Below are 13375 nucleotides of genomic sequence, written 5' to 3'. Positions count from 1 at the left end.
AACTAGCTATATATAGTTGTCACAAAGCCTGATGGTTCGGGGGTGATGAAAGGGAAACAGGGCATTGAGATGAAAGGTGAACTTGTTTACGTTGTCAAAACACCTCTCAAAGATGGAGAAACTAATTGTAACTAAACGTAATACAATGAACACGTTTAACTTGTTTCCTTCATTCCGGTAAATTGATATCAAAACAATAAACTGTTTGTCAACTATACACATCTCAACCCATGCTTGTAAAAGAGGAAATACAATTTCGTGAGTAGATATAGTTCAGCGAAGATCATCGTTTAGTAATTTAAAAACAAATAATAATAATTGATCGAATTTATTTGGTGCGCATTAAAGTCTACATTTGGTCAGACGTATTATTTTTCGAACCGTACTTTACTTGTGTTTCACAGTCGTTAAGAAACCATATCAATAGTAATTTATGATTTACTGTTGATGCATTCGTGTGTGAAAACAATTCAGTGAACAGATCTTTGTAAAATAACTCGGTGATTAGATCATTATGAAAAAAATGTACTTTTGACTTCTTTGAATAAGATTTCAAACCGGCTAATACTTAGTGAAAGTGTTTTCACACTGAACAGAAAAATCGTTATATATACAAGGCGAATTCAGCAATGTGGGTGAAAGATCACTGACATTACTTGAGATTAAATGTACTTGTAGCATATGTGGTATTTATGCCAGCCTGTCTTAATTTGACAACGTTATTGTAAATATGAACTTCAACGCTAGAGAAAAACCAGTTCTGATAATCCAGCGAAACAGATTACATTGTGCGATACAGGCAAAACAAGGGTGGAAATCCTATGAATGGATCCCTGAAAGTTAGCGATGGCACCAGGTGTAGGCGAACAGAGTATGCATGTCCCGCTGTACCGACCAACACCGGTAAGGTTCAGGATGAATTTTCGAAAGTGGCCATTGGATCAAGTATCCAATGTATGAACGCAGTCGACTGTTTAAAATTGCCAACAAGATTGAGCACCAAATGTGCCAACACGATGAATTTTCAAATGTACTAAAACGTTGAAACACCAAATTCACGAACACGGTAAATTACCAAATGTATCAACACAGTCAAGTCCTATGCCAACACGATTAAGTGTTATGTGCCAACACGATCAAGCTATACACATGCCAACATGATTACGTTCCAAATGTGCAGCACGAAATGTAGCGATACGACCAAGTAACAGCATTGATTGGAATAGCTATTGAAGCAATGCTGGTGTGACAGGTCTCTTTGTAAACACTGTTTTGAAACATATTAGTTTAGAGGCGTTTATTTTACGTTAAATGTTTTACAGCAGCCCATTACCTATTAATTATGTGTGATTTTCCGTTATGAGTTGCTGAAAGACAGAAAAATCCTTCACGATTTGTATTATCTCCTCGGAAACACAAACACATTTCATCCTCGGCTAACTTCATTACACGTGGCAAGTCAACATAATTGTCAATGCCAGTATAAAGTAACATTGTTTCCCATCAAACTCTCCGCACTATATACACACCACTACTACCAAGGTTGCGTCTGTTAACCACACATACCATTTATGCCAGGAATTCGTTAAAGTGCGAGAATGATTGTTACTTGTAGTCGGCGAAATTGACATCAATCGTCCTCCAATGATGTTAGGCCCCACATTGATCAATACTATAGGATATACCAGACAGGGGACGGGAACCGCCTTATCAGTCGGGGTCAGGTGCAGATGTAGATCTACGTGTAGTTCCTGATGTTGATCATGTAGGATCACGGAACACAAGTCATCGACGATCGGAAACGAGTTAAAGATGGACAAATTGATCAGAAGATACTTTATATTCATATTATTTCCTGGTAAGTATTTACAGCCCTGGATATACTAATGTGTTTAACGTCATGTGTTTAAATCATGTTTACATGTAAAGCTGGACATTACGAGGAAATGTGGCTTAATGTCGGATTCTAAAAACATTGGCATCATTATTGAATCTCAAATGGATACTTGTCTTGTAACTTTAGACATTACAATTATCGAAATGAAGCGATTACCGTATTTTTATGATTATAAAAACGTTTAAATCCAAACACATTCAACATTTTCTGATAAGTGAATATCAATAGATGAAACAGGTAAAGGTTTCGTTCCATCAGCATTATGTCGAGGCGGCCATATTTAACATTACCAGGGCCCGCTATCACAGTCGTCAGGACAGTGACAGACAGTATTGTGTGAACCTCCACGCAACTGAGCATTGCCTACAACTGATTACACATGGAAGCGAACCCTATATACTTGTTGGGGAACTTCAGACGAGCTGGTATGATCGAAACACCACACATATCGTCATGTAAGGAGTTTGGAAATATATTTCCACAAGGGATGTATTTTTGGAGATCCTGGGTAACTGATTCACGTGTCGGCACCATGTTGTCGGTACATGCCCGTGAGAAGTCAGTCCATACTTTTCTCCCTCGGTCTAGAAAAAACATTATGTCACGTAAATGTCATACATATTTCCGTCGAAACTGCATTCTTTGAAAATATATTCTTAGACCAACAGCTATTTGCTACAGGTAGATTAGGCGATATATACAATCACTCATTCATATTTCAAAGAAAACACAGCCTCCGTGGTCTAGTGGTAGAGCGTTCTCCCGGATATAAGAAGGTCGTGGCTTCGATCCCCGGCCCTATGTGATGACGTCACTTCCGATGCCAGGGAACGCGACGTATAGCGTAATAGCGCGTGCACTTTGGCGTTCATATAATGTAAACAAACCTCACACAACACAACTGTCTGGGTCAATGTCACCCCCAAAACCCATATGGAGGTAATAAGGTGAACACGACAGATGTACTGCCATGGTTATTGTCATCCCCGAGATGGAAGTGGTAAGTTGAACACGGCAGATGTTTTGCCAGGGTTATTGTCACCCCCGAGGTGGAGGTAATAAGGTAAACACGACAGATGTACTGTCAGGGTTATTGTCACCCCCGAGATGGAAGTGGTATGGTGAACACGACAGATGTATTACCAGGGTTATTGTCATCCCCGAGATCGAGGTAGTAAGGTGAACACGACAGATGTACTGCCAGGGTTATTGTCATCCCCGAGGTGGCGGTAATAAGGTGAACACGACAAATGTACTACCAGGGTTATTGTCACCCCCTAGATGGAGGTAATAAGGTGAACACGACAGGTGTTTTGCCAGGGTTATTGTCATCCCCGAGGTGGAGGTAATAAGGTGAACACGACAGATGTACTACCAGGGTTATTGTCATCCCCGAGGTGGAGGTAATAAGGTGAACACGACAGATGTACTGCCAGGGTTATTGTCATCCACCAGATGGAGGTAATAAGGTGAACACGACAGATGTACTGCCATGGTTATTGTCACCCCCAAGATGGAGGTAATAAGGTGAACACGCGAAATGTACTACCAGGGTTATTGTCACACCCGAGGTGGCGGTAATAAGGTGAACACGACAGGTGTTTTGCCAGGGTTATTGTCACGTCTGAGATGGAAGTGGTAAGGTGAACACGACAGATGTACTACCAGGGTTATTGTCATCCCCGAGATGGAGGTAATAAGGTGAGCACGACAGATGTACTACCAGGGTTATTGTTATCCCCGAGGTGGCGGTAATAAGGTGAACACGACAGATGTACTGCCAGGGTTATTGTCATCCCCGAGGTGGCGGTAATAAGGTGAACACGACAGATGTACTACCAGGGTTATTGTCATCCCCGAGATGGAGGTAATAAGGTGAACACGACAGATGTACTGCCAGGGTTATTGTCACCCCAGAGATGGAGGGAATAAGGTGAACACGACAGATGTACTACCAGGGTTATTGTCATCCCCGAGATGGAGGTAATAAGGTGAGCACGACAGATGTACTACCAGGGTTATTGTTATCCCCGAGGTGGCGGTAATAAGGTGAACACGACAGATGTACTGCCAGGGTTATTGTCATCCCCGAGGTGGCGGTAATAAGGTGAACACGACAGATGTACTACCAGGGTTATTGTCATCCCCGAGATGGAGGTAATAAGGTGAACACGACAGATGTACTGCCAGGGTTATTGTCACCCCAGAGATGGAGGGAATAAGGTGAACACGACAGATGTACTACCATGGTTATTGTCATCCCCGAGATGGAGGTAATAATGTGAACACGACAGATGTGCTGCCAGGGTTATTGTCATCCCAGAGATGGAGGTAATAAGGTGAACACGACAGATGTACTACCAGGGTTATTGTCATCCCAGAGATGGAGGTAATAAGGTGAACACGACAGATGTACTACCAGGGTTATTGTCATCCCCGAGGTGGCGATAATAAGGTGAACACGACAGATGTACTGCCAGGGTTATTGTCATCCACAAGATGGAGGTAATAAGGTGAACACGACAGATGTACTACCAGGTTTATTGTCATCCCCGAGGTGGCGGTAATAAGGTGAACACGACAGATGTACTGCCAGGGTTATTGTCATACCCGAGATGGAGGTAATAAGGTGAACACGACAGATGTACTACCAGGGTTATTTTCATCCCCGCGGTGGCGGTAATAAGGTGAACACGACAGATGTACTACCAGGGTTATTGTCATCCCCGAGGTGGCGGTAATAAGGTGAACACGACAGGTGTTTTGCCAGGGTTATTGTCACGTCTGAGATGGAAGTGGTAAGGTGAACACGACAGCTGACTGCCAGGGTTATTGTCATCCCCGAGATGGAAGTGGTAAGGTGAACACGACAGGTGTTTTGCCAGGGTTATTGTCACCCCCGAGATGGAAGTGGTAAGGTGAACACGACGGGTGTTTTGCCAGGGTTATTGTCACCCCCGAGATGGAAGTGGTAAGGTGAACACAACAGGTGTACTGCCAGGGTTATTGTCACCCCCGAGATGGAAGTGGTAAGGTGAACACGACAGATGTACTGCCAGGGTTATTGTCATCCCCAAGATGGAAGTGGTAAGGTGAACACGACAGGTGTTTTGCCAGGGTTATTGTCACCCCCGAGATGGAAGTGGTAAGGTGAACACGACAGGTGTTTTGCCAGGGTTATTGTCATCCCCGAGGTGGAGGTAATAAGGTGAACACAACAGGTGTACTACCAGGGTTATTGTCACCCCCGAGATGGAAGTGGTAAGGTGAACACGACAGATGTACTGCCATGGTCATTGTCATCCCCGAGATGGAAGTGGTAAGGTGAACACGACAGATGTACTGCCATGGTTATTGTCACCCCCTAGATGGAAGTGGTAAGGTGAACACGACAGATGTACTGCCATGGTTATTGTCATCCCCGAGATGGAGGTGGTAAGGTGAACACGACAGATGTACTGCCATGGTCATTGTCATCCCCTAGATGGAAGTGGTAAGGTGAACACGACGAATGTACTGCCAGGGTCATTGTCATCCCCGAGATGGAAGTGGTAAGGTGAACACGACAGATGTACTGCCAGGGTTATTTTCATCCCCGAGATGGAAGTGGTGTGGTGAACACGACAGATGTACTGCCAGGGTTATTGTCAGCCCCGAGATAGAGTGGTAAGGTGAACACGACAGGTGTTTTGCCAGGGTTATTGTCACCCCCGAGATGGATGTGGTAAGGTGAACACGACAGATGTACTGCCAGGGTTATTGTCATCCCCGAGATGGAAGTGGTAAGGTGAACACGACAGATGTACTGCCAGGGTCATTGTCACCGACGAGATGGATGTGGTAAGGTGAACACGACGAATGTACTGCCAGGGTTATTGTCATCCCCGAGATGGAAGTGGTAAGGTGAACACGACAGATGTACTGCCAGGGTTATTTTTCACTACCGAGATGGAGTGGTAAGGTGAACAAGACAGGTGTTTTGCCAGGGTTATTGTCATCCCCGAGATCAAAGTACTAAGGTGAACACGACAGGTGTACTGCCAGGGTTATTGTCACCCCCGAGATGGATGTGGTAAGGTGAACACGACGAATGTACTGCCAGGGTCATTGTCATCCCCGAGATGGAAGTGGTAAGGTGAACACGACAGATGTACTGCCAGGGTTATTTTTCACTACCGAGATGGAAGTGGTAAGGTGAACACGACAGGTGTTTTGCCAGGGTTATTTTCACCCCCGAGATGGAAGTGGTAAGGTGAACACGACAGGTGTTTTGCCAGGGCTATTGTCACCCCCGAGATGGATGTAATAAGGTGAACTAGGTGATGACATGGGGATACAGTTATTTCGAGATATCAGTCTCTGAAATAAGTTAGTTTGTTAACATTTCAACATGAAACTGCGATTAAAGTAGATACACAGTCTAGAATATCTTGTGACAAAGAAAGGAAACTGAGTAACATTCTTTTCGTTAGAAGGAAACCTCTTCTTCGTCACTCGAGAAGACAGATTTAGAATTTGGTACTACTATCGTCAGATTCACCATGTTTTACACTTTGCGACTGGGTCAAACTATTAGTAAGAATGTATTGATATGCTGTGATTAGGCCAAGAGGTGCCCGGCCTTCAAATCATTGATCTAACTACTGACGTTTTTCTGCAGAGTTCTTTTGAAGATATCAAGTAGGAACTTTAATAAGAAAGATTGTACATTGATGTTTTCAAATATAATAGAATCACATTTTTGCATTGAGGGTAACGTATTTTAAAATGAAACCTAAAATAATGTTGTTGAATATAAAGATGTTAAAACGGGAATTTCTTTTTGTATTAAATGATTACACGCCAGAAACAAGGGCGACGTAAAACCATGTTTACTCATGATCTGGTTTATCTTATCTTTGGGTCAACATTATTATGAGAAATATGGAGAATATCACTCCTTCTCTAGATCTCAGCAATATGAACTGTGCAGGCATACTTACTAATAACACATAGTCAAACAAGCTATAAATGTCAGTGGTAAATGTCTTTAAAAATGCGTCAAATCATTTTAAATAATGCGCAAATGAATATTCTGAGGTTAATGGTTTATTAGCCTAAAAAAATAATAGTCTTGGTTCTCAGGCACCACCCGCATCATCATAAAGTCTGCCGCACGTTTTGTTTTTATTTCCATCTCAAAACAATATACAGATCCTAATACTTAAACACAATTCAGAAAAAAATTGAAAATGGAAACAATAACGAAACGTGCAATGAACTGTATGATGATATGGACAGTGCCTGAGAACCAAGACTATATTTTTTAGCCTTATAGTCGTTTATTGGTTTTCTCATTTTGCGTTGTGTTTTTTAAGCTTTGTCGCGTTTCAGCTGTGTACAGCCAGGCCTCCCCCGACAGTAACAACTTGACATGGCAGGATCACAACATGTACAAGCTGCGGCTGCGGGGCGACAAGCTGGGGCACAGCAACTACTCCCACAAGATACGGCCAGCCGAACATGTTGAAGTCAGCGTCAGGTACAACCTGCTCTCCATCAACACACTGGTAGGTACACATGGGGTTCCTATCACTAGTTGTGACAGCTGAAACCTACTTGAACCACACGTGATCACATGTGAAAACACCATCTAATCTGTGCACAGGGGTATCAGGCTGCTTTGACTTGAATAGGATTCGGTGTTTTGATTCGTAATGTGCCTAATCGGCATTTGTATTACAAAATATCTTATGGATTTGACAGTGTCTGTTTCACTTTTCTTTCAGGACATGCGGACTCAAACGTTTTCAACATCCGGGTGGTTGACAGTTGTAAGTTATTGCAAAGCTCTAAAAAGCGTTCACCATCAACGTTCCTTGGAAGAATCTTGGATCAAAATTCATTCACTTAAAGACTATATCAAGGCAGTGTGTTAAATGTTTGGATTATCCCGTTTAGCTCCCGTATTCAAAATGTAAATGTGTTTCGTCTAAATTTCAGAGTATTAGTTTACTGATGATAAATGTTAAAGTGATAATTTCTATCAAATAATTAGTTAATAAACAACACCCGTTTATCGATTTTTTAAAATATAAACTCCGTCTTCAAATATTGTCGCTGGTCGTTTAGTGCATTCCTTCAGCAATTAGTCATTTAATACACAAATATACATTAGTCATCCTGAACGCAGAACGTCTGGCTGATGAAATCAATGTTGGTGTCCTGTCACGATATGCCTCTAATAGCACTGCAAAACATAGTGTGACAAAAGGTTGACAATGGTGCTTTCAGAAGGTGAATCAAACATGTATGTTCTGGACTAGCACATCTGTATGCTTGACTGACTGTATGGGTGTGTATCTGACAACAACGATTGCTGCTAGGACAGCTATAGGTAACTCATTAACACCTTGAATGCCAGTGTTTACGTATGCAACGAAGGATACTTTGGGAGGGTCTGTGCTTGAAAATAAGGTATTGTTGGTAGTGTTTAGTTTGATAATAGTGCACACATGCGCGTATCTGGCAGATTTGAAAGAGGTTGGTTAATGTACATATACATTGATTGGCTAAGTTGCAACAGTCCAACATCATAGGACGAATACTGGGAATTTATGTTATTTTGACTGAGGTCGTCGTCTCTGCCCCTTGCACAGAAACACTAACCGTTCGATCTCGAAGATCTGGAGAATCTGAATCTGAAACCATATGTCGTGTTTATGTCGCCTGATTAATGATTCGGAATGAGTAGATAAGCGATATTTGTCGATAGCTAACACGTTAAGTGAAAAGAAGTGTGTTGTCAGTAGCATTTAACCAGATGTACAGAGCATTGAGTAAACTAAAGTGCTCATTCGATACAAATCACGTAAACGATCAAACGGTTTTTGAATCAATAAACACTATCCTAAACAGATCTCTCCGGAAATGACGACAGCCACTTCTATAACTATTTGCTCGAGCAAACCATGGTTAGTGGATGAAAGGAAAACTTCACCCAAAATCAATCTTTGTCAATTGACTCTTTTGTTATCGATATTCTAATTGTTCGGGTTAACTAGTTGATTTCTCATGACACTTAGGAAAATGTTTGACAAATAACGAACCAAGCATGCTGAACGTGGCACAAAAGAACAATACCGTTACCATCCAGTCATGACCAGAGACTGGGACAACAATGTCTGTCGAACTCAGTGCAGGGCACCAGACAATAGCAAAGGTGCGGCACTAAGCTCAATCTGAGTGGAATCAATCGAACTGTTTCGATCAACACTCCTGCGTGCTGATGTTGAATACCAACATATAGAGGAATAGATTCTCAGTTCCCAATATGGAAATGAGGTCAACAAAGGTTTTGGCCTGACAGCAACATTCAACAGTCCAACACAAAGTTGTTTAATGGTTTATGAGTGCTGGTCATTTATATAAATACGCCTAGTGTTTTGAATAAGTTTTATCACCATTATCCATTGACAGAAGCATAGTCAATGCCCCAGCAACCCTCCGTGACCTCAATTGCAGCCTGACGCCACAGAACAGACATTTACTGGCGCTAATGCCGTACATCCGTTAACCATTTGTCCCACGTCCATGACACATAACCTTATGTATGGTACTGACACGGTAATTCACAGCAGGTATATTATAGTCAGCCGTGTAGTTATGGGCCGGATACACGCGGTAAATGCCATAAGACAGGTAAATACTATAAGACAGGTAAATACTATAAGACAGGTAAATACTATAAGACAGGTAAATACTATAAGACAAAGGCACCAGCAGCCATGTATATTATGGGGTCAACGTTTAATATTCGGTGGGAGGGACATCTATTTTACTTTTTCACACATGTTTTCACACATACAGCATATTCAGTACCAGAGAACAGTGTATTTGGGGCATATTAATTTTCTCAAGAACCACTTATGTTTTTCAATTAACTCAAATCAGGATAAAGTAATTTGACTCCGTGGTTTTGGAGTGATTAAAAATTAATAAACATAAACACATCTTTAAATAAGGTTCAGTAATTAGTAAAGTGTTCATTTGTATTTGCTTGTGTTGTACCTGCTTCTGCCACGTGACATTCCGGTAGGGAAAAGCAACATAATTAGCGAACAGGCAGTAAGTTCTTCGATGGAGACTAACTGATTCATAAATATATTTGGTATAAGTTGATATTATGGACTACGTCCCACGTGCGCTGTCGTACCTTCTTCAAGACTTATCAGGTGGCTGTGGATTTGGAAACGATGTAATATGAGTAGTGGGCGCAGTGGGCACAGTGGCCGCAGTGGCCGGCGTTCGTAATACGAGGGCCACTCAATATATAACCAGCCTAACCTATTTGCTACTGCTCCTCACTTCTTCTTTTTCCACATAATCACCATTGAGGTCTATGCACTTTGTCCAGCGATGTGTGAGAGCTAAAAACCCGTTGTGATAGAAACCATGGGGTTGTTCGTGTAACCACCCCTCCACTGCTGTCGTGAGTTCATCATCGGACCGGAAATGACGTCCACGCAGTTCTTTCTTCAAGTTTGGGAAGAGAAAGTAGTCGCTTGGTGCCAGGTCTGGTGAGTAAGGTGGATGAGGCAATACTTTGAACCCGTTCCGATTCACTGCGGCAACTGCAAGTCGACAGGTGTGCACTCTGGCATTATCATGTTGGAGCAGCACACCTTTTGTGATCTTTCCACGACGTTTGGCAAGAATAGCAGTCCGCAAACGGTCCAGGAGATCGGAATAGTACTCTCCAGTAATAGTCTGGCCACGTGGCAAGTAGTCAATGAGCCCCCTTTGGTATCTCAAAAGGTGGTTGCCATGACTTTGCCAGCCGATGGTTGAGTCTTAAACTTTTTGGGACGGGGTGAAGCAAAGCCAGTCCACTGCTTACTCTGTTCTTTGGTTTCTGGGTCATAGTGGTGTACCCAGGTTTCATCACCAGTAACAATTCTCTCCATAAAGTTGTCTGCATCCCGACTGTATTGCGTCAAAAGTGCCTGACACATTGACGCACGTACAGCCTTCTGATCATCACTCAGACATCTCGGGACCCATCGGGCAGACAGCTTCCTCATACCCAGACGTGCATGCAAAATGGCCTTGGCCATTTCTGACACCTTCATTCGCCTGTCTTTGACAACCAGTTGTCTCACAGCTTCACTGGTTTGGTCATTGGTCACCTCTACAGGCCTGTCAAGGTGCACTGTCACCATAAACATCTGACAATTCATCATGTATCTCCTTTCCCGGTTTCCCTTCTAAGTAGAGGTACCTAATAACAGACCTGTATTCAACCTTTGACGAAAATTTGGCAGAATCTACCCTTGTCATCTTTATAGATCACGTGTGTGACTTCAAATACAATTTCCTCAGTGAAACTTTGTCTATGCACGTGACATACATTGGTGCGCAGCACGTGACAAGCATGCAACCGTTAAGATCTGATAAATAGCTTAGGCTGGTTATATATTGAATGGCCCTCGTAGTTGGAGTGGTGAATGTTGTTTAAATTCACAGCATACAGCTGTATTGCGGCGCCCTGTACTTAATGGAGCCTGGCTCGGATCATGGAACACTCAGTCAAAGTCACATCACCCGAGTCTGATCACCCGAGTCTGATCACCCGATCCAGTTAAATACGGCATCTATATTTTCCCTACAGGCTAAAGTAAATGTAGATGAAATAGAAGGAACAAAAGTATACCTCATAATACATTTAGTGAGTGAGTATAGTTTTACGCCGCTTTAGCAATATTCAAGCAATATCACGGCGGAGGACACCAGAAATGCATTTAGAAGTTGATGGATTGATTCAGAAGTTGAAGCATATGCAGTAGGTGACACTCTTGTAGCAATCGTAGTTCATCTACCAGTAGACGGGTGTAGATCGAGGTCTTGTTGGATGTAACAGCAATAAACGTAGGAGGACTGTGGGTAATACTATCTTTGTTTCGTCAGAAATGGGAGGACCGCCGCCTAGCATGGAACAGAGAGGACTATGGGAACCTCAGCTACATGTTTGATACGGAGGACGTTCTGTGGAGGCCGGAGCTCATCGTCGCCAACTCGTAATTATGATGTTCAGTTACACAGTTGATAATTTTCTAAATCGAACTGATCAATAACAATGAAATTGGTGCCTCCATTACTGACAATAAAAACTTGCTTCGGCTAGGTGAACTGCAGGGCCCATGGCTTTGTTTCCCCTAGCATTTAACGAATGTAGATATTGAAAAAGTCATGATACACCCAGTAGAGGGCGGATGTAGATGTAGTAGAAGGATCAGTAGTAGAAGTCATGATGCATCCAGTAGGGGGCGGATGTAGATGTAGTAGAAGGATCAGTAGTAGTGGTCCAGTAGAGGGCGGATGTAGATGTAGTAGAAGGATCAGTAGTAGTGGTCCAGAAGAGGGCGGATGTAGATGTTGTAGAAGGATCAATAGTAGTGGTCCAGTAGAGGGCGGATGCAGATGTAGTAGAAGGATCAGTAGTAGTGGTCCAGTAGAGGGCGGATGCAGATGTAGTAGAAGGATCAGTAGTAGTGGCCCAGTAGAGGGCGGATGTAGATGTAGTAGAAGGATTAGTAGTAGTGGTCCAGTAGTGGGCGGATGCAGATGTAGTAGAAGGATCAGTAGTAGAAGTCATGATTCATCCAGTAGAGGGCGGATGTAGATGTAGTAGAAGGATCAGTAGTAGTGGTCCAGTAGAGGGCGGATGTAGATGTAGTAGAAGGATCAGTAGTAGTGGTCCAGTAGAGGGCGGATGTAGATGTAGTAGAAGGATCAGTAGTAGTGGTCCAGTAGAGGGCGGATGCAGATGTAGTAGAAGGATCTGTAGTAGTGGTCCAGTAGAGGGCGGATGCAGATGTAGTAGAAGGATCAGTAGTAGTGGTCCAGTAGAGGGCGGATGTAGATGTAGTAGAAGGATTAGTAGTAGTGGTCCAGTAGAGGGCGGATGTAGATGTAGTAGAAGGATCAGTAGTAGAAGTCATGATGCATCCAGTAGAGGGCGGATGTAGATGTAGTAGAAGGATCAGTAGTAGAAGTCATGATGCATCCAGTAGAGGGCGGATGTAGATGTAGTAGAAGGATCAGTAGTAGAAGTCATGATGCATCCAGTAGAGGGCGGATGTAGATGTAGTAGAAGGATCAGTAGTAGAAGTCATGATACATCCAGCAGAAGGCGGATGTAGATGTAGTAGAAGGATCAGTAGTAGAAGTCATGATTCATCCAGCAGAAGGCGGATGTAGATGTAGTAGAAGGATCAGTAGTAGAAGTCATGATTCATCCAGTAGAAGGCGGATGTAGATGTAGTAGAAGGATCAGTAGTAGAAGTCATGATGCATCCAGTAGAGGGCGGATGTAGATGTAGTAGAAGGATCAGTAGTAGAAGTCATGATGCATCCAGTAGAGGGCGGATGTAGATGTAGTAGAAGGATCAGTAGTAGAAGTCATGATTCATCCAGCAGAAGGCGGATGTAGATGTAGTA

The 13375-nt window shown here is 42.9% G+C and overlaps 1 protein-coding gene and 1 pseudogene across 1 annotated transcript in view; both read left to right on the top strand.

Moving 5' to 3' along the window:
• LOC139463766 (uncharacterized) overlaps positions 1–13375 on the top strand; it is a 272927-nt pseudogene that overhangs the window by 117540 nt on the left and 142012 nt on the right.
• Positions 1–13375, top strand: part of LOC139464104 (neuronal acetylcholine receptor subunit alpha-3-like) — a 29190-nt gene that overhangs the window by 9703 nt on the left and 6112 nt on the right. Inside the window, exons 2-4 of the mRNA XM_071245647.1 lie at positions 7271–7446; positions 7666–7710; positions 11843–11952. Of these exons, the coding sequence (XP_071101748.1) occupies positions 7271–7446; positions 7666–7710; positions 11843–11952 (331 nt within the window). The remainder of the gene's footprint in view (positions 1–7270; positions 7447–7665; positions 7711–11842; positions 11953–13375) is intronic.

The sequence above is a fragment of the Haliotis cracherodii genome, unplaced genomic scaffold, assembly GCF_022045235.1.
Source record: "Haliotis cracherodii isolate W230 unplaced genomic scaffold, xgHalCrac1.p SCAF_16, whole genome shotgun sequence".
Lineage (NCBI taxonomy): Eukaryota > Metazoa > Mollusca > Gastropoda > Lepetellida > Haliotidae > Haliotis > Haliotis cracherodii.
This window is presented reverse-complemented; position numbering and strand designations above follow the sequence as displayed.